General features: G+C 42.8%; 2 protein-coding genes across 3 annotated transcripts in view; one reads left to right on the top strand and one right to left on the bottom strand.

Annotated features, from left to right (window-relative positions):
- The window catches only part of ACMSD (aminocarboxymuconate semialdehyde decarboxylase), a 63,177-nt gene extending 46,899 nt beyond the window's left edge, over nucleotides 1–16,278 (bottom strand). Inside the window, exons 1-2 of the mRNA XM_065880795.1 lie at nucleotides 16,091–16,278; nucleotides 9,102–9,146 (exon numbers count right to left, since the gene is read on the bottom strand). Coding sequence (XP_065736867.1) covers nucleotides 9,102–9,146; nucleotides 16,091–16,147 — 102 coding nt within the window. The 5' untranslated portion in view covers nucleotides 16,148–16,278. The remainder of the gene's footprint in view (nucleotides 1–9,101; nucleotides 9,147–16,090) is intronic.
- Nucleotides 16,279–19,050: 2,772 nt separating this feature from the next.
- On the top strand, nucleotides 19,051–20,187 carry LOC136125656 (heterogeneous nuclear ribonucleoprotein A3-like). 2 transcript variants are annotated; one of them, XM_065880558.1, is made up of 2 exons: nucleotides 19,051–19,870; nucleotides 20,012–20,187. In XM_065880558.1, the coding sequence occupies exons 1-2, from the start codon at nucleotides 19,051–19,053 to the stop codon at nucleotides 20,185–20,187; spliced, it is 996 nt and encodes a 331-aa protein (XP_065736630.1). The 2 variants fall into 2 exon arrangements, with proteins under 2 accessions (XP_065736630.1, XP_065736629.1); XM_065880557.1 differs by having other exon boundaries at nucleotides 19,051–20,187.
- The last annotated feature ends 690 nt before the right edge of the window (nucleotides 20,188–20,877 follow it).

Raw genomic sequence — 20,877 nt, 5'->3', positions numbered from 1 at the left:
TGAGATCAGGACATCAGGATTGATTTGCCTCAGTTCTGATTCTTTGCTGACAATGACAGCACCTGAACCACCTTCCTAGATTGGGGACTCTCCTGCAAGAGTACTGGTAGAGGTAGGGCCCAGCCTCCCTCTACTAAAACCCAAATACTTGCTCTCCTTGTCTCAAACTTGACAGATCAGTGCTTGGTTGTGAATCAAAATCAAGTGATGCAAAAAGACAAGAACAGTTGAGTTTATGCTGCCAGTATTGATTCCACCAGTGGCCATGAGCTATGTCCATTGGCAGTGGTGCTGGTGGCAGTGTCCTAACCGGGCTGTACCTGTGGCATGGCCTTGGCCGTGGCTTCAATCACCTGCACATTTGAGTGTGGTTCCCTAAGCATTTTGTAATTCTTGAAGGGCTTAAAATACTTTCAACAAATTCCTTTTCTCCTTACACTAACCATTCTTTGTTTCTTTTGTTTGCAAGCAAGGGCGCTGATACTGAATGCACAAATAGAATATAGGAACACATCTTTTTATTTGGTGAAGAAGGGAGTGGAGAGGGGTGGTGGTAAAAGAGAAAAAGTTGACAAACAAACTTTCATTTGGCAATTAGAAGTTTTTTCTTTTGCTTCTTACTAGGAAAGCTTAATTACCATAAAATACCCAGTGTAGCAGAGTGCTGAGAGCCTGGTCTCTGCATTTCAATAGATAGGGGCTTAAATCTCATTAAATTACTTACTAGCAGTCTAACTGGCTAAGTTACAGCCCTTCTGAGTTTAACCTTCACTTTTTCTATCTGTAAAATGTGGACCGTTTTATCTGTCATGCTTGTAGCCACCCAGCATCCTTGGAACACTTCCTATATGTGAAGATATTTTCACATTATGATTCCCCCTTCCTGAGGGGGAATTCAGAATTCACTTTCCCAGCTCCCCTTGTAGCAGGGGCACTGGCATGTGCTCTAGGCTCTGCCGATCAGAAGACCCCATGTGTGACTTTGATTTGGAAGTGAGCCCTGTGAGGAAGCAGGGACTCTGCAGAATCCAGTCCTTTAATAAGGGGTGTTGCCTGAGGTGTCAGACAAAGCTGGAGCAGAAGCTGCCGTGCTTTGGTCTCCAATGTCAGCATCGTCAGCATGAGCTTCCTGTCTCACAGCCTTGCTAGAACAGGTCCCCGGCCAGGTATTGGGCATTGTTTCTGTTAGCACAGCCTCTGAGCTTGATCTCTGGCCCTCCCAGAAAGTCTATGAGCTGCTACTCTAATTAAACTAGCTAGAGTGGATTCTGCTGTTTGCAACGAAGAACACAGAATGATACAGAAGATTCAATAATAGAATGTTTGTAAAGAACTTAGTACAGTCCAGAGGGCTTGCTTAATGAATGATGGCCAGATTTTGTTTTCTTTTTTTTTCCTGAATTTTATTTAATTTATTTTTTTATACAGCAGGTCCTTATTAGTTATCTATTTTATACACATCAGTGTATTCATGTCAATCCCAATCTCCCAATTCATCACACCCCCACCCCCACCCCCCGCCCCATTCCCCCCTTGGTGTCCATACATTTGTTCTCTACATCTGCATCTCAATTTCTGCCCTGCAAACCGGTTCATCTGTACCATTTTTCTAGATTCCACATATATGCGTTAATATATAATATTTGTTTTTCTCTTTCTGACTTACTCCACTCTGTATGACAGTCTCTAGACTCATCCAATGGCCAGATTTTACCATATACTATCAATGGCAAGGGAGGAAATTGGGTTTCTCTGGGAGTTGCACAAGTAAGTTTTGGTTTCAGACAAAGCAGAACGTGTTAAAACAGAAACGGATCATTTCTTTAGTTCAACTCTTGCATTTACCATTGTGTCCATGAGATCCGGTGGTATAGAGCTTAGCTGCTATAGAGCTCTTAGTGGTATAGAACTGGGAAAAGAATCCAGGTTCATGAAGCCATTTTCCACCCTGTCTGGCTGATATTTGGTAATTGCTGTCTATTTAGTAAGCAAATGTTAATTACTATAATTTCCTAAGGAGTCCAGTCTTTTTTGGGGGTTGCCCTAATTATGTTGCAGGAGAATCAGACTTACTAAACTTTTCCCTCCACACCCTTTATGCTGGATCCATGGTAAGGCAAATGAATGACAGCAACTGTCAGGGGAGCTCTTTCTCAGTGAAAATTACCACAGGGCAGCTGTGCCCCAATAGGCTCCCAGTTCGGACGCGCAGGCTCAGCGGCCATGGCTCATGGGCCCAGCCGCTCCGCGGCATGTGGGATCTTCCCGGACCGGGGCACGAACCCGTGTCCCCTGCATCAGCAGGTGGACTCTCAACCACTGCGCCACCAGGGAAGCCCTCTCTTTGCTTTTTCAACCAGTATTTTGGGACCTGACAGTTATTGTGGAGAATCAATTCTTGATCCCTCTCACATGATATTTGGGAACCCAGGATCCCCGCAGGGATATAAATGGGCCTCAGAAGTCAGCACTTGCTGCTAGGGGAGGGACTGGGGGGTCTCGTAGGTTCTGTTTTTAACATTGCTCCCAACATCAACCAAGATCTTAAACTTAACTAATAATCAAGTAATTGGAGCAAGCTGCTCTAAATTATTTCAACTCAGAAACAAATAGTTTTTTTATAAACTCTTGAAAGAAAATCAAGGGTTCTTTTTGTTATTTTTATTTTAATTGAAGAATTCTCCAACCATCCATCGCCACCCAGATAACTCATTTCAAATATACCTCTAATGTTTTTTAAGCCAGAACAGCATGGGGTAGTAGAAGTCATGATAACTACAGCGGTCAGGAAACCTGGATCCTATGTGTAAATCACTTACCCTTAAAGTCCTGCTTTATTTCCAGGGAAGCCCACTTCGAATGACTGACTGCCACAGAGATGTAAAGGCCCCTCTTCCTTGCCCTCACCCCCCAACTTGGGACAACTCTGGAGGTTAGCATTAGAGCTTTTTGTAGGGTCAGCTGAGGCCTCCACTGAGACTACATCACAGCTCGACATTGCCCTCTGTCTTATCCTGCTTCCTTCTTTTCCCTTTCAGTGATGTCCACTCTAAGAGCACTTCCTGATAAACCTGCATGCTCATCTCTATCTCAGAGTCTGATTCCCAAGGAACTTCACTTCTGACACTTCTGATTCTTAAGTTCTAGTTCTAATACTATCTGCAAATGAGTTCAAATATGGCTGGTATTTCAAATGTCTGGTATCGTGTATCATTAAAAATGTATTTTATGGAATTAACCATATGATACAGCAATCCCACTCCTGGGCATATATCTGGACAAAACTGTAATTCAAAAAGATACATGCACCCCTATGTTCATAGCAGCACTATTCACAATAGCCAAGACATGGAAACAACCTAAATGTTCATTGACAGATGAATGGATAAAGAAGATGTGGTGTATATATACAAAGGAATACTACTCAGCCATAAAAAAGAATGAAATAATGCCATTTGCAGCAACATGGATGCAACTAGAGATTGTCATACTAAGTGAAGTAAGTCAGGCAGAGAAAGACAAACACCATATGATACCACTTATCTGTGGAATCTAAAATATGACACAAATGAACCTATCTACAAAACAGAAACAGACTCACAGACATAGAGATCAAACTTGTGGTTTCCAAGGGGGAGGGGAGGTGGGGGAGGGATAGACTTGGAGTTTGGGGTTAGTAGATGCAAACTATTACACACAGAATGGATAGACAACAAGGAAAAAACTAGCACAGAGGGAAAAAAGAAAAAATGTATTTTAAAATTCAGTATTTCATATCAGATTCCATTCTCCTCCCCCTGCCCCCAGTCCCCACTCAGGCTCTCCCTCTAGACCATGCAAGCTGCCAGGCTGGTTGGACTTGAGGTACAAAGGTGGCAGAAATGGCCCAGACACTGTCACCAGGAAGCAGCCTCTCTCCCACATGACGAGGTTCTGAAGGACAGCTCCACGGAGGCTCTATTACAACCACCTCCAGCTCTATTCACTCAGCCTACTGCTCTCTCCCCCAGATCTGCTTGTCCTCCTGGCTTGGCCGCTTCTGTCCTTTGATATCAGCATTATCTTTCTCATCCCTCTGAGACTACATCATTTTCTCACTTCCCTCGGCTTGACGTGTCACCATCCCATCCATTTCCCAATGCCGTTAATTCTATCTCCAGAATGGACGCTGCAAGGGCCCACTTCTCTCCATCTCCACTACTCCAGCTCTGGTCCAAGCCCCATACTCTCTCACCTGGACGACTGCTCCAGCCTCCAGCCTCCAGCCTCCAGCCTCATCTCTTGCTGCTTTCACTCTTGCTCCCCTCCAGCCCAGTCTCCACAAAGCAGCCAAGTAAACTCTTAAAACCCTAAATCAGATCTCGCTACCTCCGCCCGCTTAAAACTCATGAATCGATTCTTGTTGCCCTGAGGTAAAATCCAAACTCCTTAACCTGGCCTAAGACCCTTCATCATCCAACCCCTGCCTACCTCCACAGCTTCATCCCATGCCTACACCTTTATAAGCAGGCTCCTTATTAACCCTTTTCAGAATATTCTAAGTATGCTGTTTGTTTTCTGTTTGGAACCTGATTGACTTAGCTAAAAGATATGTACATAAACATATTAAATAATACTATGTCCTTTTTAATACTATGTCCTTTTTAATAGGTGCATGTATGTAAAAGTAAAATCACAGGAAAAGGTCTGGAAAGATACCCACCAAACTGTTAATAGGAATTACTTTTGAGCATGGGGAGGGCTGATCCAAGGGAGCTGTAGCTTTATCTTCAGCAGCTTAAATTTAAAAAGGAGAATTTATTTGACAGCCTTATTTTTTTAAAGTACCTTAAATCACGAAAGGTTTCATTTGATTTTGTCCTTTTTTGTATGAATGTTATATTTGCATTGCAAATGGGACTCTTTCTCAGTTCATGTAGTTAGTTAATTCATATAATAAATGCATGTAAAATGAGAAAAATAAATAAAAAATAGAAAAAAGAATTTATTCAGATTCTACGTATGTAATGGAAAGTTAAGCTTAAAAATAAAAACAGGAAATGAGGATATTGGACTAGAGGAATGGCTTTCAATCGATTTTGGCTGTGACCCCACATTAAAAAATATATTTTCCATTGTGACCCACTACATCTGTATAGATCTATTGGGGCTGGCCAAAAAGTTCGTTCGGGCACGGTGTTCCAGAAGAAGGCGAACGAACTTTTTGGCCATCCGAAGATTTATACAGATACAAACTGAGACAAAAGTTTGATGAAGCAACACTTACTCTTGCCGTGAACAATACATTCTGCTATTTTCTTTTGTAATCTATTTTATTTTTAAAGCTGTCCTAACCCACTGAATTGATATTATGACTCACTGTTGGGTTGCAGCCCATATTGTCAAACACCGGACTAGATGCTCCCTAGTCCTACAGTCCTATGATTCTTTTTTTTTTTTTTTTTGCGGTACGCGGGCCTCTCACTGTTGTGGCCTCTCCCGTTGCGGAGCACAGGCTCCGGACGCGCAGGCTCAGCGGCCATGACTCACGGGCCCAGCCGCTTCGCGGCATGTGGGATCTTCGCGGACCGGGACATGAACCCGTGTCCCCTGCATCGGCAGGCGGACTCTCAACCACTGCGCCACCAGGGAAGCCCCTATGATTCTTTATCTTCATGAGAATTGCCCCCTGCCTTGGCCTTCCCACCCCCTTGAATTCCCTTACTATTTATTTTCTCTTTTGCTCGGCACAAAATTGTCACTATCTGCATGTCCTCTATTCATTTGAGTGTCTTGCTGGCTCCGCAGTGAGAGGGAAATCATGTTTTAGAGCAGGAACATGATGATTGAATATCACACATAATAGTGTGTCTGAAAGTGCTAAGTGTGATGGAAATGGCGTGTGTGTGTCTTTGTATTTCAAGGGCGTGAAGAACACTCAGTCGCTGTTTCTAGATGCTGCTGACCCATGGATTTGAACTAGGTCCCGTGTCTGGCCTCCTTTGAACGCTGTTGGGTGTTCCTGCCATCAGCACTCAATTCTGCCGCCACTCCATGCGGCTCCTGAGAGGAGGCCGTACATACTTTTATGAATCTTCAACCAAATTATAAATATTCAACCCAAGGACAAAATGTTGTTTTTCGGTTCTGAACAAGGCTTTACCGTGGCAAACAAATACCCCTTGGTTCATTCCAAAAGCATTGAAAAACCAAAGATTAAGAAGAGAAATAAATAGGGCAGACCAGAGAAGTGTATTGCAAAGACCTTTCAGAAAACAGGAATCTCTGAGGTAAATCATTCATGGGGGACAGAAAAGATTTGTTCACCAAAGGGATACAGGAGAATGAAAAGAAATTTCTACCCCAAAGTGCTGGATTTTCTCATTGCTCTTAGCTGAATTTGCATATTTGTATATATTTGCATGTTGTTTTCCAGTGTCTGTGATCCCTGACCACTGTAATTAGGTAAATACCAATTTGGTTCTGTTTTGGTTTGTTTTGTTTCTGAAACAGAGGAAAGGAAAGTGTCACTGTTTTGTTTTATAAGACTACTGTTATCTCCAGTTTTGCTGGAAATATCAGGTAATAGATTTGACTGGAAATATTTTCATTCTTGGATTTCTTTTTGTTTGTTCTGGGTTTTTTTTTTTTTTTTTTTGAGATTTGCTGTGAAGTTTTTGCAGTCTCTTTGACACAGAAGCAAGATGAAATGAAGGCCATTCAAATCCCGTGTCAAGGTTACAAACTGCAGCCTGGGACAGGGAGTAAAAAAAAAAAAAATTACATGCTGCCCATCCCTGCACTTGCGGCTTCCTAGTGGCCTTGTCATCATCTCCACTCGGCTTGTCTTCTCTTTTGGGGAGACTTGAGGCCAGCTTAGATCATCAGCTCCCAGGCTAGGAACTGACACTTTTCATGGGAGAAGTGCAGCCCAGTGTCTAAATTGGCACTTAGTGGGTGGCCTTTGATGAAGGTGAAAATGGGCTGCTCCAGAGATTCTGATGTTTAAAAAACTCTTTAATGATTCCCCACTGCCTTCAAGATCAAGTACAAAGGCCTAAACCCATCCTCCAAGGCTCCGTCTGTTGAGGCTTCTGCCTACCTCTCCAGCTTCTTCCCACCACTTTGTGCCCCAAACTCTTACCTGCCTCTGTCCATCCTCCACAGATCAGACAAGGTGACCTTTTTCAGCCGCTAATACCCTCCAAAGAATTTGCATTACATTGAGAATAAAACCCGGCCTCCTTAGCACATGCTACGAGTCCCTCCGTGATCTGGCCCCTGCCTACCTGGTTTCCTTCCATCTCCCCCCTTTCACCACATCTCAGCCAAACTGCCCTCCTTCCTGTTCCTTGAACACAGCTCTTCCTCATATGGTGGGCTTTGCAACTGCTATTCCCTCAGCCAGGGATGCTCTTCCAGGCTTTTCTTTCTCATCCTCTAAGTCTTTGCTAGCTCCCCGACCAGCCAGCCCAGATGCATCTCCCCAGTCATTCCCTGTTCCAGCACTGTTTTTTATTTCATTCTCTGAAGTGATCACGTTTGTTTGTCTCCCCCTAGAATTTGAGCACCGCAAGGGCAGGGAGTATGTCTGTCTTGTTCACCAGCATATTCCGCGTGTCTAGACTTGTGGGCCTGACATCAAATAGGTGTCAATAAAAATCAGTGAGTGAGTGAGTGAATAGAGCCAGTGGTTTTCAAACTTGAGTGAGCATCAGAACCAGCTGGAGGCTTGTCAAAACTCAGATCGCTGGGCTACCCTGGTGGCGCAGTGGTTGAGAATCTGCCTGCCAATGCAGGGGACATGGGTTCGAGCCCTGATCTGGGAAGATCCCACATGCCGCGAAGCAGCTAGCCCCATGAGCCACAACTACTGAGCCTGCGCGTCTGGAGCCTGTGCTCCGCAACAAGAGACGCCGCGATGGTGAGAGCCCTGTGCACTGTGATGAAGAGTGGCCCCTGCTTGCCGCAACTAGAGAAAGCCTCGCACAGAAACGAAGACCCAACACAGCCCAAAATAAATAAATAAAAAATTTTTTAAAAAGGCAATATTCCTTTAAAAAAAAAAAAAAACTCAGATTGCTGGCCCTATCCTCAGCGTTCCTGATTTTGTAGGTCTGAGGTGAGGCCCAAGTATTTGCCTTTCTCCCAGGTTCCCAGGTGAAATTGAACTTGCTGGTCCACAGACCATACTTTGAGAAATGCTGGTACCAGCCCCAGCCAAATGCTTGAGTTCTAGGCTTACGTATGTTTGATATCTCCAGGCCTTTGCTCCCTGTCTTTGCTTTCTAGCTTCCTTTATTCCTTGGGCAAGCCTTCACCTCTGCTTCCAGACCCAGGATGAGCATCACTTCTTCCAGGAGGCCTTCTCCAGTCCTTGGTGCCCAAGTCTACATCCTCCAGTACCTGGTGCAAAAGCTGTCCTTACCTCATCACAGTGCATTGAGTTACCCCTGCATGTGGTCTTCCCATACCACCAATCCTCCAGGGGCCTTAGTCATGTCTGTGCTCCACTGGGAGCTCAGGGGGGCTCCCCATGCACTCCACGAGGGCATATGACGCCTCTGAAAATGAAGTCAGACCTGACCTCTGTGCAGCTCTAGATTTGCAGCTCTCTCTCAGGCTGAATGCTTTACCCCAAGCCTTCTTCCTCTCGCTCTTTCCTCTGACCAAACTCAACCCTTTCTAACAGTGGCTTCTCCCTTTTGCCTCCAGCGTTTAATTTCTCAGCCTGTGCGCAAACCTAAACTGTTCCATTTATCTGGTCAGCTGTAATATAATGTCATAACTGTGGAGAGGGCCAGGTTGCTTCCTTGACACAGAGCAATGGTAAAATTGGTTTTAGGGTAAAAAAAAAAAAAAAAAAGAGAGAGAGAGAGGGAGAGAGAGACATTTCTTAATAGCTTGTGCAATTCCAATTTTATCTTCCTAAATGCTGTTCTTTGACGTTATCCCCATTTTTGCAAATAATTTTGAGAAACCTCAGTGCTGTCCTCTTGCCTACTATAAAGTCAATTGGAGGGCAGAAGAGTTGGGGATTCCTAGAGGCCCGTCTGCTGGAAGGTTTCAGACTCAGGAGGTCTGTGGGTCTGAGGCATGCTTGTGCTTTGGGAGAAACTCACCTTGCCATGGTGTTGGAGCTGCACCCAGCCTCCGTAACCGAATCTCTGTGGGGGAGAGGAAACACAGTTAGACTGAAAGGTCAAAGCAGAGAGGACTGCAATAAAGGCGCATCCCTGGGACAGAGCATCCCAAGCTCTATCCTTTCAAGCAACACTTTCCCATTTTTCCCCACGTTCATGATCACTTATTCAACATTTATATTCAAATCAATGTTTTTCCTGAAATGTATTTGTTCAGGAAGAAAATTCTCTATCATAGAAATGCTAGTTTTACCTTTTCTCCTAATGCAGGTTGTAATTTTTAAATAAGGATGCACATTAAAAAATATTTGTGTACCACCTAAAATCCTTTCCAGGCCACTAGGAGTACAGACCGTAGGGACCACTCTTTAGGAAATACCATCTTAGAACATTAACCCTGTTCTTCAAACTGGTTTGCAATCTGTGAGTAGATCATGAAATCAGTTTAGTGGTTAATGACCCAGATGTTCTAAAAACATGAAATAGTACGTGTAACAGATAAGGCTGGTGTCCTACCCATGTTCCTTCCCCGTAGTGCATCTGTGCACACCAGCCCTCCTTCAACTAAAAGCACTCGCATTTCTTTGACAAGATTTTCCCTTTTGCCATTGGCGCCAACTTTGATTAGGCCCTTCTAGAAGATCAGAAGTACCAGGAAATTAGTGGTGCTAATTTCCACCCCCCAAATCCCTCAGTCAACGACTGAGGGTGTTTGTATATACACTGCACACACTGGTTTCCTCACCTCCTCGGGCAGGATGTCTCTGAGGTGAGGCACACATTCTACACTTTCACTGGCTGCCTTGCTTTCCCTGTCTCATTTCCCCACTCTACTGGTGTTTCCTGGCATCACCTCCAGAGTAAACTGTTTGCATTTGAATCCGTATCTCAGGGTCTGCTTCTTAGAAAACCCAAGTTAAGATAGTAAAGCAATGGAATGGAATGGAATGAAATAGGATAGGATAGCGTAGGATAGCATAGGATAGCATAGCATAGAACAAATATATTAGAATGGCTTCTGTGTAGTATTAGTTTCATGAAACTGTTGTTTCCATTATAGATATAAATGTTTGTACCTAGTCACAGTATGAAATATATTTCTTCTTGGGGGTCATGAATAAAAATATTTGAAAGATTCTGCCTGTGAACATAGGCGTATGTGACTCATGTAACTATAGCGTTTAAAATCTCATTCTGTTCGTTCATTCATTCGTTCGTCAAACCCTCATGGAGTCCCACCATGACCAGCCTTTCTAGGGCAGAGAAAATAGAAGTGAAGGACAGTTGCAGCCTGTGTGGAGCACAGTCTTGAGAGGGCGAGTCCGGGGTGGGTGGGTAATTGAAGAGCCTTACCATGTGTGAGGCATGCTGTGATAGAGTGACATACAGGTTCCCCGGGAGGAGTGGGGGAGGGTACTGACACACAACATGGGCCAGGTGGTGTCATGGGAGGGAGGCTGGAAAGGTAATCTGGGGTCAGATTGGAGAGGTGCTTCCAGCGTTCAGCATTTCCACGCTCCAGAGCAATGGCTCTCAAAGTGTGAAGTTAGGGGGAGGGCGTGGAGGCCAGAGAGCACAGTGTAAAGGGCTCATGGACAGCTCTTGTCAGCAACAATGGGTAGAGGTAGTGAAGCTAAATATTGCGCAACTCCTCGCTTGTTGTGGTTGGATGAGACCAGGTGACCGTGGCTTGGCTCTCATGTCACAGTACAGGGACGTTGTCTTGAGGAGGCCAGGTTTTGGCAGATCCCTCTTCCTGGCTTCCCTCTCACCTGCAGACTCAGAGGGGAGGTCTGGGCCTGTAGCACAGGGGTGTTTGTGTGTCTCTATGTCTGTCCCTGCATTCTGCCCCAGTAGACTTAAGATTTGGTCAGTTCTTTACCAGCCTTGTTCTACCTGGGCAGAAGGTCTGTTCTTGAATTCCAGCTCCAAATTGTCACATTAGCTCTGGAAGTCCACCTGCCTCCTCCCAGGTGACACTGGAGGACCTGGCTTAGTAGGCTGGTCACGCAAGGGAACCTGTCCATCAGGGACCCCAGTTTCTCCTCCCAGCACCCAATTTCTCCTTCGTCGGTGCCCTCCCACCCCTTCATGCATTCAGTACCCTTGTGCTTTTCCCCTCTCTTCTCCTGGATAAAGCTGCCCAGAGTGCATGTCGGGGGAAGGGGTGGAATGGCCTCAATCAGTTACACTTTAGAGTAAACCGAAATGCTCTCTCGAACCAGAAATTTACCATTGAAATCTTACTTTACTGTAAAAGGAAAGGTTTTATTTCCTTCTTTCCTTCCTTCCTCTGTTCCTTCCTTCCTCACTTTATTTCTTTCTTTTTCTTAATTCGCTGTGGACTGTTAACCCATAAGTTAGCTGGTGAGAGAAGTATTGCCCTGGGGAAGGGCAGAGAGGCAGGGAGGGGCAGAACGGAAGGATCTGGTCACACACAACAGTCCGCCTACAAGATACTTTCTTGGAGTAACTTAACATCTTGAAGCCGCTGTTTTCTTATGTGTGAAATGAGGCTCACCGCAGTCGCGGTGACATAAGGTTTTATGGGAATTGACTGAAACAATTTGGACAAAGCTATGGACACCAGACCTGGCTTACAGAAAGGGCTTCATCAATGCTAACCATGATAATGGTGGTGACAGTGGTGGGAGCAGAGGCGGTGGTGGCAGTAGTGGTGATGACGGTGGTAGGGATGGTGGTGATAGTAATGGCAGTGGTGGAAGCTATGACATGGTAGTGGTGATAGTTGCGGTAGTGTGTTTGGTGACAGTGGTGGTGCCAATGATGGTGATGGTAGTGGTGGCAGGCAGTAATGGCAGTGGGGGTGGCATGGCGGTGACAGCCTCTTCCATCCTGAGGTCGTGAAATAAGGTGGACGCTGGGAGCAGACACTAAGGAGTGCTGTGAAGGAAGAAGCCCTTTGTCACTCTGTGTTCCTCCGTTCCCTGTCTTAGAAAGCACTTGGAACGCTTTGGAATACCTTGTACTTGCTCTGAGCCTTTACAAAGACCTAACCTATTTGGGGCAACTTTATTCTGCTCCAAATCTGGCCTCCACACAATACCCAGGCTCTCATCCTAGGTTGAACCAAGCCTGGGGTCTGAAATTTTTGACCCTTGGAGTAGTTTTTGCCAGAGCATATGCCAGGAGGCATTTACCATCTGAAAATGTTTGACAGTGACCAGTGTCCCATAGACAGTTATGGGCATGACAAATAAAAAAACATATTAAAAAATTCAAGGGAGGGCTTCCCTGGTGGCACAGTGGTTGAGAGTCCGCCTGCCGATGCAGGGGACGCGGGTTCGTGCCCCGGTCCGGGAAGATCCCACATGCCGCGGAGCGGCTGGACTCGTGAGACATGGCCGCTGAGCCTGCGTGTCCGGAGCCTGTGCTCCGCAGTGGGAGAGGCCACAACGGTGAGAGGCCTGCGTACCGCAAAAAAAAAGAAAAAAAAAAACCGTTAAAAATTCAAGGGAATTCAGTTCTATCTACAAGAGTTGTGTTTCTGAAATGGGTATATGTGAATCAGAGGTTGATGAGCTGAATGACATTTTTAATGTCTTGGGGACCTCACACTCATGAGGTGAATAATGAACCCCCTGGGTGATGAAACCAGATATCTGTTTCCTCAGAGGAGTTGTTTAAAAGTCAAGTTATGTCTGGGATTTTGTCTCCTAAAACCTTACAGCGATCAAGTGCAATTAAATCATCACTAATGAAAGAAGATGTAAATATATAATTTTTTTCTTAAAGGCTGGAATTTTGGGACCCCATTTAAAATTAGAAGAATCTTTGCAACCCCTACTCTCAGACACCTAGTAGGTGGGCAATGAAGTCTTGCTGAAGGAAAAAGCTGAAACCTTATTAGCATCCTTGTTGTTGTGAATAATCCCATTGTGGATCAATCTGAAACAACTTTCACCCTGGTTTCTTGGGCCAGAGTGTGGGTCCTGATTCATCAGGAACAATGGAATCAAGTGCACCCTGAATCTACTCTCTTTCTACCTCAGGTAGATTTCCCCCCCTAAGGATATTAACTCTAACTCTGACTACAATCATTATTAGCAAGTGAAAATGAAAAAATTTCTCAAATCCCAGTCCTTTGTAATCATTAGTTAATCACCAACCCAGGAGTGTTGATTCTGCTTTTCTATTTCTTCACTGCATAAGGAGGTCAAGGATTTTGAAGTGTGTCTATTAATATTTAACAGGAAAAGGCAGGTTTGAAAAGAGATATCTGTTCTTCCAAAGGGGCTTCATCTTCCAAAATAAAACTAGGACTGGCTTATTCTTCTCATTTTTTTTTATTGGGAAGTTTGAAAAAATGGTGAGAGAAGATCGGAGATTGATGTTTTGAAATATTTTACCTACCAAGAAACGATTTGAAGACAAAGGAAATTCTGATAGAAGTATTGAACTCTATGAACACCAAGGACTATCTGCTGTCCACTAATGTCACTTTAATACTCTGATCATATAGACTGGAAATAAGGAAAGAGAGAGAGAGAGAAGGAACCCAGCACCATTTAGATGTATTTTTATTTATCTCCCTCCTCCCAGTTTGAAAACACAAACTGTTTTCTGCAAATTGTTTCATCACTGACTTGCCTGCAGTCCAACGGAAACTTGCAGCACATAGCAGATCACATTGCTTGACCTGTTGTGAGGAAGCCCTCAGTGGGTTTACATGAGTGTGGAGAGTTGGGGAGCGGGCTGGTGTCTAGCAGAGGGAAGCAGGGACATCCCCCCCATGATGTGCTCCTGGGCAGCTCTCGGAAGGTAGGTGTGGGTGTAGAGCTATGGAGGGGCCACCATAGCCCCACGAAGCTCTGGGATTCTAGGCTCATTTCTGAGGCTCAGGGGCCGCATTTGTCCAGCAGGGCTAATGATAGAAATCCTATCTGAAACTCACAAGATTTTATGTGAATCAAATTACATGTATATATTGCTCTCTGGAAGTGTAAGAGTATTATTATTACTACCATCAGCAGCGTCATAATCATCAAGTATATCAGTTATCGAAACAAAAACAGACTCACAGACATAGAGAAGAGGCTTGTGGTTGCCAAGGGGGACGGGAGGTAGGGAAGGGAAGGATTGGGAGTATGGGATTAGCAGAGGCAAACTATTACATATAGGGTGGTTAAACAAGGTCCTACTGTATAGCACAGGGAACTATATTCAATATCCTGTGACAAACCATAATGGAAAAGAATATGAGAAAGAATATATATATATATTATATGTATATATACTCAGTTATATACATATAACTGAGTCACTTTGCTGTACAGAAGAAATTAACACAGCATTGTAAATCAGCTATACTTCAATAGAATTTTTTTAAAAAAGTATATCAGTTATCTGCTTGCAGGGTGTGAGACTGCTTGATAAAAGCCTGGTTTATGGGTACAAAATGCCCCTCCCCTCTTTTCAGGAATAATTAGAAGATAGGAGGGCATAACTAGAAGATAGGAGGGCATAACTAGAAGATAGGAAGGCATAGCTAGAAGATAGGAAGGCATAACTAGAAGATAGGAAGGCATAACTAGAAGATAGGTGGCTATAGCCTCCCCATGCTCTGCATCCCTGAGCTTCCGGAGCAGTTTTGTTTTTTGTTTTTTGGAGCAGTTTTAACAATGCCTTCAGGGCCCTGCATTAGGTGGGACGGCTAGAAATTGTCAGCTCTTGGTGACCAGTTCTCAGCTCAAAGTGGAGGCAGGCTTGGGAGGTAGGGTTATGGCACAGGATGCTAGGTAGAATGTTTTGGGTATTCATCACTAACATTGTGAAGTGGTGTCTACACTTTAATAAAATATGATGAGGATGACAGCATTCAGAGCAGCAAGTTCCCATGTAGGCACTTAGGCTCCTTTTGGAGGGGTTAGTTTGATAGGGTTAGTTCTTACCATGAACTATAATAGGAAAACCCTTCAAAGATGGTTTAGCCTCACTTGTATTTTCTGATCTACAATGTCCACTGTCCATCTTACCTAAAATACCAGTGGACAAAGAAACACTTAAGATGACCATTCTTCCAGGAGACAAATATGAGAAGAAAATCATTTCATCTACCTGCACAATGAAACAGTGAACCACATTTTAATTAGAGTTTGGGTTCATTCATTTTTCCTCACTTGGGATAGAAAAGATGAAACACTTTGAGTAGTGTATAAGTACTAGAGAAGGCTGAAGATTAGGTAAAATCTGATACTTAGCCCGAACAAAACTCAAACCAACTTTAAATTTCTTTCATTTTCCCCACCTTCCTGTTTTAGTGTTCATTTAAAAGTTCTTAATGACAAAAAAGAAATGTCCATCTTTTGAGAAACACAGAGAAGAGTCTTGAGAGACATTCATTGTGCAAATGTTTCATGTCATTTCCTCTAGGTTTTTTTTTTTGATGTTCCTACTCTGTACTTCATAACAAGGATTTACAGCTTAAAGAACATCAAAAAGGAATGGTTTCAGACAGTGTCTTAAAATAGACTAAAAAAAATTCCACAGAGCTATCATTTGGTGCTTCTGAAACTTATTTAAACATTTTAGAAAGGAGATATGTTTTAGAAGTAATGAGAACCTATCACATTCTGTTTTTTAATAGTCTCTTACTTGAAACTGTAATTGTCACCTATCTCCCCAGCAGCTGAATATGTGACTTAAATGGAAGTAAACCTGCTTGACTTACATTGTCCAGAAGTTTTAAAGAGCGCTTCATTTGAGGGGAAAAGGGATTTTTAGAGAACACTTACTTCTTTTTATCAATGTTCTTTCAAAATAAATATGAAGTCATTAAAAAAACTAGGGAATCAGAATAACTTAATAACTACCAAATAACTTAAAATCACTCCTAAAGCAGAGAAACTTAACATCTAACTCCCAAAAGAAGACATCATTCTATAGTAGAGGCATTGAGAAATGTTGGAGAAGTCCTAGAAATAATTCAGCAAATTAATCACCATTACCTTCTTTAGATCTGGCCATTCTTTTGGTAGAATATGACTATGGATGTCAATTTTCATCTCCACGGGATCAGAGGAGACGCATGTAAAGAAAGAAGTTTTGATATGAAGAGGTCTTCATGAAAACAATGCAGTTAATTGATTTACTTCGTCCTTACAGCTGCCTTCAGGCACCACTCAGTATGCCTGCTCAGCCGGTGTAGATCCATTGGAGCTGCCTTCTTAAAGTCCACAGTTCTGTTTATCTGTCCACTTGGCTTTGGGTCAACAACTCTTTGGTAATCAGGACTCTGGGCACAAAATTAAAAAAAAAACAAAACTGTACTAAACCCCATGAGGTCAAATGTACTGCAGACTGCTTTTGAGTTACAGCAGGTCAAAAATGGACTAATCTTTGTTTTTGAATATTTTAATTTTTATCAAGATATACATAGTTAAAAATCAAATATCAGAAGACTTTTAAAGAAAATAATAGATCCCTGACTCATCTGTTCTTATTCTTGGTTTCATTCCCCAGAAGAAACCAATTGTAATGCTTTTTGCTTTTTATATGGTAGTTACCTCTAGGTCTTTAAACAATAGTTAGCAATTGGCTTGTTCATGAAAATCTAGCATGTTGAAACGTGTGGAGGAAGTTTCATCTTGACTTTTAAATCATAGAAAGAACCCATACTTGGTATATGTTATTTCCTCCATTGCCTTTTCTTTCATTTGTTCATTCATGCATTTGACAAACTTTTATTGAGAACTACTGTGTGCTGAGAATATAAGGTTGAGTGAGAGATAAAATGATACGTACATTGTTATAGGTATTTGTACAGAGTGTAAGTGTAGGGAGAAGTAGAAGGTTGTCAGAGCAGTTTGGGGAGGGCTTCCACTGGAGCATGAAGGGAGGCTTATAGTCATGCTTCCAAAGAGAGCCGGGAGCAAAGTAGCCCTTTATTGTTCTGTGTTTGTCCTTTCCTATTCCTGGAAAGCTTAAAATGTTCAGGGGACCTAAGGACCCTGGCAAAACCTTGAACCTGCTTTGGAATGCTTCCATCAGCTCAGTCTCCACAATGAAGGGACTAGGTAGTTTAAAAAAAACAGCCTTCCTACTAGGCTATTCAACTAGAATCTGGATAAATTTTAACAAACATTCTTTTCAACTAGATTCTGGATAAATTATAACAAACATATGTTTAAATGCTTGTTCAGCTTGAAAGAAAATACAGGAAATTCTCAAGATCATTTTTGTAAAAAGTTCAATGAGCTTAAGCAAATAAATGAGCCTTAAAATAACATGGAGGCACATGCCAGTACTCAGGGTAAGTGTAAGCAGTTTGAAAGCACTTTCTATGGGCTAGGCACTGTTCCAAGCATTTTACTCAAATCAATTCATTTATTCTTGATAACATTCCTATAAGAGGAACTATTACCAATATCCATTTGATAGGAGAGGAAACTGAAGCGCAGAGAAGTTAGGTAACTTGTCCATAGTCACACAATAGTGAGTGTGAGAGTAAATAAGCCAGAATTTGAACCTAGGTAATGTGGATTCAGAACCCTGGAGCTTTGAAAATTAATATCCTAGAGGGAAGTGGGAGATCATACCATAGGCTTGTATGAAGTTGAGACTCCTTCATTAATGAATTGGAAGAGACACTTGCATGGAGATGGGAGGGGATTGAGCATATATAAGAGTATATAAGGGTGTCACAAAGTACAAAGGGTAGATTAAGAAAATCTAAAAGGAGTCTAATTGGAGTGCTAAAAGAGGAGAGAGAAGTTGGAGGAGAGATATTCCAAGAGATAATAGCTAGGAATCAAAACCTATATCTACAAGGATTAAGAAAAAGAACTCCCTTTCTAGAAACTTTCCAGTGAAACTACAGAACACCAATAATAAAGATCCTATAAACTGCTAGAGAGAAAAAGAGAATTGCTTCAAAACTCAGCAATTAGACTGACAGCCAACTTCTCACAGCAATGATGGTAGCCATAGGACAATAGAATAATATGTTCAAAAAGCTAATAGTCAACCTGGAACTGTATACCTTGTAAAATTTTAACAGTGAAGAAGAAGTAAAGACATTTTCAGATAAAAACTGAGTTTCCTACCAACAGAACTCACTTAAGGAATTTCTAATGATATACTCCAGAAAGGAGCAAAAATGACCCCAGGAAAAAATTGTCTGAGATATAAAATGAGTGGGGAGTAAAGAAACTGGTAATCTTATAAGTACATTTAAATAATATTTTTAATAATAATAATAGTGATGATGATGATGATGCCTATTCTACAGAGTTAAGGCACTAGCAAAAGGTTGTCCTGCTCTATTCTTTTTTTTTTTTTTTAACGAATTTATTTATTTATTTTTGTCTGAGCTGGGTCTTTGTTGCTGTGCTCGGGCTTTCTTTAGTTGCAGTGAGTGGGGGCTACCCTTTGTTGCGGTACACAAAGGGCTTCTCATTGCTGTGCCTTCTCTTGTTGCAGAGCACAGGCTCTAGGCACTGCAGGCTTCAGAAGTTGTGGCACGCAGGCTTCAGTAGTTGTGGCTCGCAGGCTCTAAAGCACAGACTCAGTAGTTGTGGCGCACGGGCTTAGTTGCTCTGCGGCATGTGGGATCTTCCCAGACCAGGGCTCAAACCCGTGTCCCCGGCATTGGCAGGTGGATTCTTAACCAATGTGCCACCAGGGAAGCCCTGTCCAGCTATATTCTTGGTTTTTCTCTCCAAAGCATGCCCTCCTAACAGTGAATCTCCTAATTTTAACATCTTTTGCAATTTTGATAAGCTGATAATGTCCTAAATCATCAAGTCCTGGTTCCTTTTCTCTTACCAGTTTTTTGATCTTTTTCCTCTTGCATTTGACTATAAACAGCAAGAAAGAGCCAGGATGAACCTTTAATATTTTGCTTAGAAATCTCCTCAGCTGGGTCCCATATTGAACTCGAGTTGGAAGAGGCGAGTCCGGTCTCAAAATGGAGGTAAAACCGCCGCCCGGCCGCCCCCAGCCCGACTCCGGCCGTCGCCGTCGCCGCCGGGGGGAGGAGGGTCATGATCCAAAGGAACCAGAACAGTTGAGAAAACTGTTTATTGGTGGTCTGAGCTTTGAAACTACAGATGATAGCTTAAGAGAACATTTTGAGAAATGGGGCACACTTACAGATTGTGTGGTGATGAGAGACCCCCAAACAAAACGTTCCAGGGGCTTTGGTTTTGTTACTTACTCTTGTGTTGAAGAGGTGGATGCAGCAATGTGTGCTCGACCACACAAGGTTGATGGGCGTGTAGTGGAACCAAAGAGAGCTGTTTCTAGAGAGGATTCTGTAAAGCCTGGTGCCCATCTAACAGTGAAGAAAATTTTTGTTGGTGGTATTAAAGAAGATACAGAAGAATATAATTTGAGAGACTACTTTGAAAAGTATGGCAAGATTGAAACCATAGAAGTTATGGAAGACAGGCAGAGTGGAAAAAAGAGAGGATTTGCTTTTGTAACTTTTGATGATCATGATACAGTTGATAAAATTGTTGTTCAGAAATACCACACTATTAATGGGCATAATTGTGAAGTGAAAAAGGCCCTTTCTAAACAAGAAATGCAATCTGCTGGATCACAAAGAGGTCGTGGAGGTGGATCTGGCAACTTTATGGGTCGTGGAGGAAACTTTGGAGGTGGTGGAGGTAACTTTGGCCGTGGTGGAAACTTTGGTGGAAGAGGAGGGTATGGTGGTGGAGGTGGTGGCAGCAGAGGTAGTTATGGAGGAGGTGATGGTGGATATAATGGATTTGGAGGCGACGGTGGTAACTATGGCGGTGGTCCTGTTTACAGTAGTAGAGGAGGCTATGGTGGTGGTGGACCAGGATATGGAAACCAAGGTGGTGGATATGGTGGCGGTGGTGGAGGATATGATGGTTACAATGAAGGAGGAAATTTTGGAGGTAACTATGGTGGTGGTGGGAGCTATAATGATTTTGGAAATTATAGTGGACAACAGCAATCAAATTATGGACCCATGAAGGGGGGCAGTTTTGGTGGAAGAAGCTCGGGAAGTCCCTATGGTGGTGGTTATGGATCTGGTGGTGGAAGTGGTGGATATGGTAGCAGAAGGTTCTAAAAACTCAGAAGGAGAGGGCTACAGTTCTTAGCAGGAGAGAGAGCAAGGAGTTGTCAGGAAAGCTGCAGGTTACTTTGAGACAGTCGTCCCAAATGCATTAGAGGAACTGTAAAAATCTGCCACAGAAGGAACGATGATCCATAGTCAGAAAAGTTACTGCAGCTTAAACAGGAAACCCTTCTTGTTCAGGACTGTCATAGCCACAGTTTGCAAAAAGTGCAGCTATTGATTAATGCAATGTAGTGTCAATTAGATGTACATTCCTGAGGTCTTTTATCTGTTGTAGCTTTGTCTTTTTCTTTTTCTTTTCATTACATCAGGTATATTGCCCTGTAAATTGTGGTAGTGGTACCAGGAATAAAAAATTAAGGAATTTTTAACTTTTCAAAAAAAAAAAAAAAAAAAAAGAAATCTCCTCAGCTAAATATCCAATTTCATCACTTAACAGCTCTGATTTCCACACAATTGAGCTACGTTTTCTATCACTGTATAACAAGGATCCCCTTTCCTCTACTTTCTAGACTGTCCCTCATTTCCTTCTGAGCCCTCTCCATTAGTGCCTTTAACATCCATATTTCTACCAACGATCTATTTATGATGATTTAGGTATTCCCTAAGACAATATAAGCTTTCTCTACCATGCTCCTTAATTCCCTCTGAGCTTTCACTGGCAAAATCTTTAACATCTGT

Source organism: Phocoena phocoena, chromosome 7, assembly GCF_963924675.1.
Source record: "Phocoena phocoena chromosome 7, mPhoPho1.1, whole genome shotgun sequence".
Classification (NCBI taxonomy): Eukaryota; Metazoa; Chordata; class Mammalia; order Artiodactyla; family Phocoenidae; genus Phocoena; species Phocoena phocoena.
The sequence above is the reverse complement of the archived record's forward strand: the minus strand, read 5'-3'. Positions and strand labels throughout refer to the sequence as shown.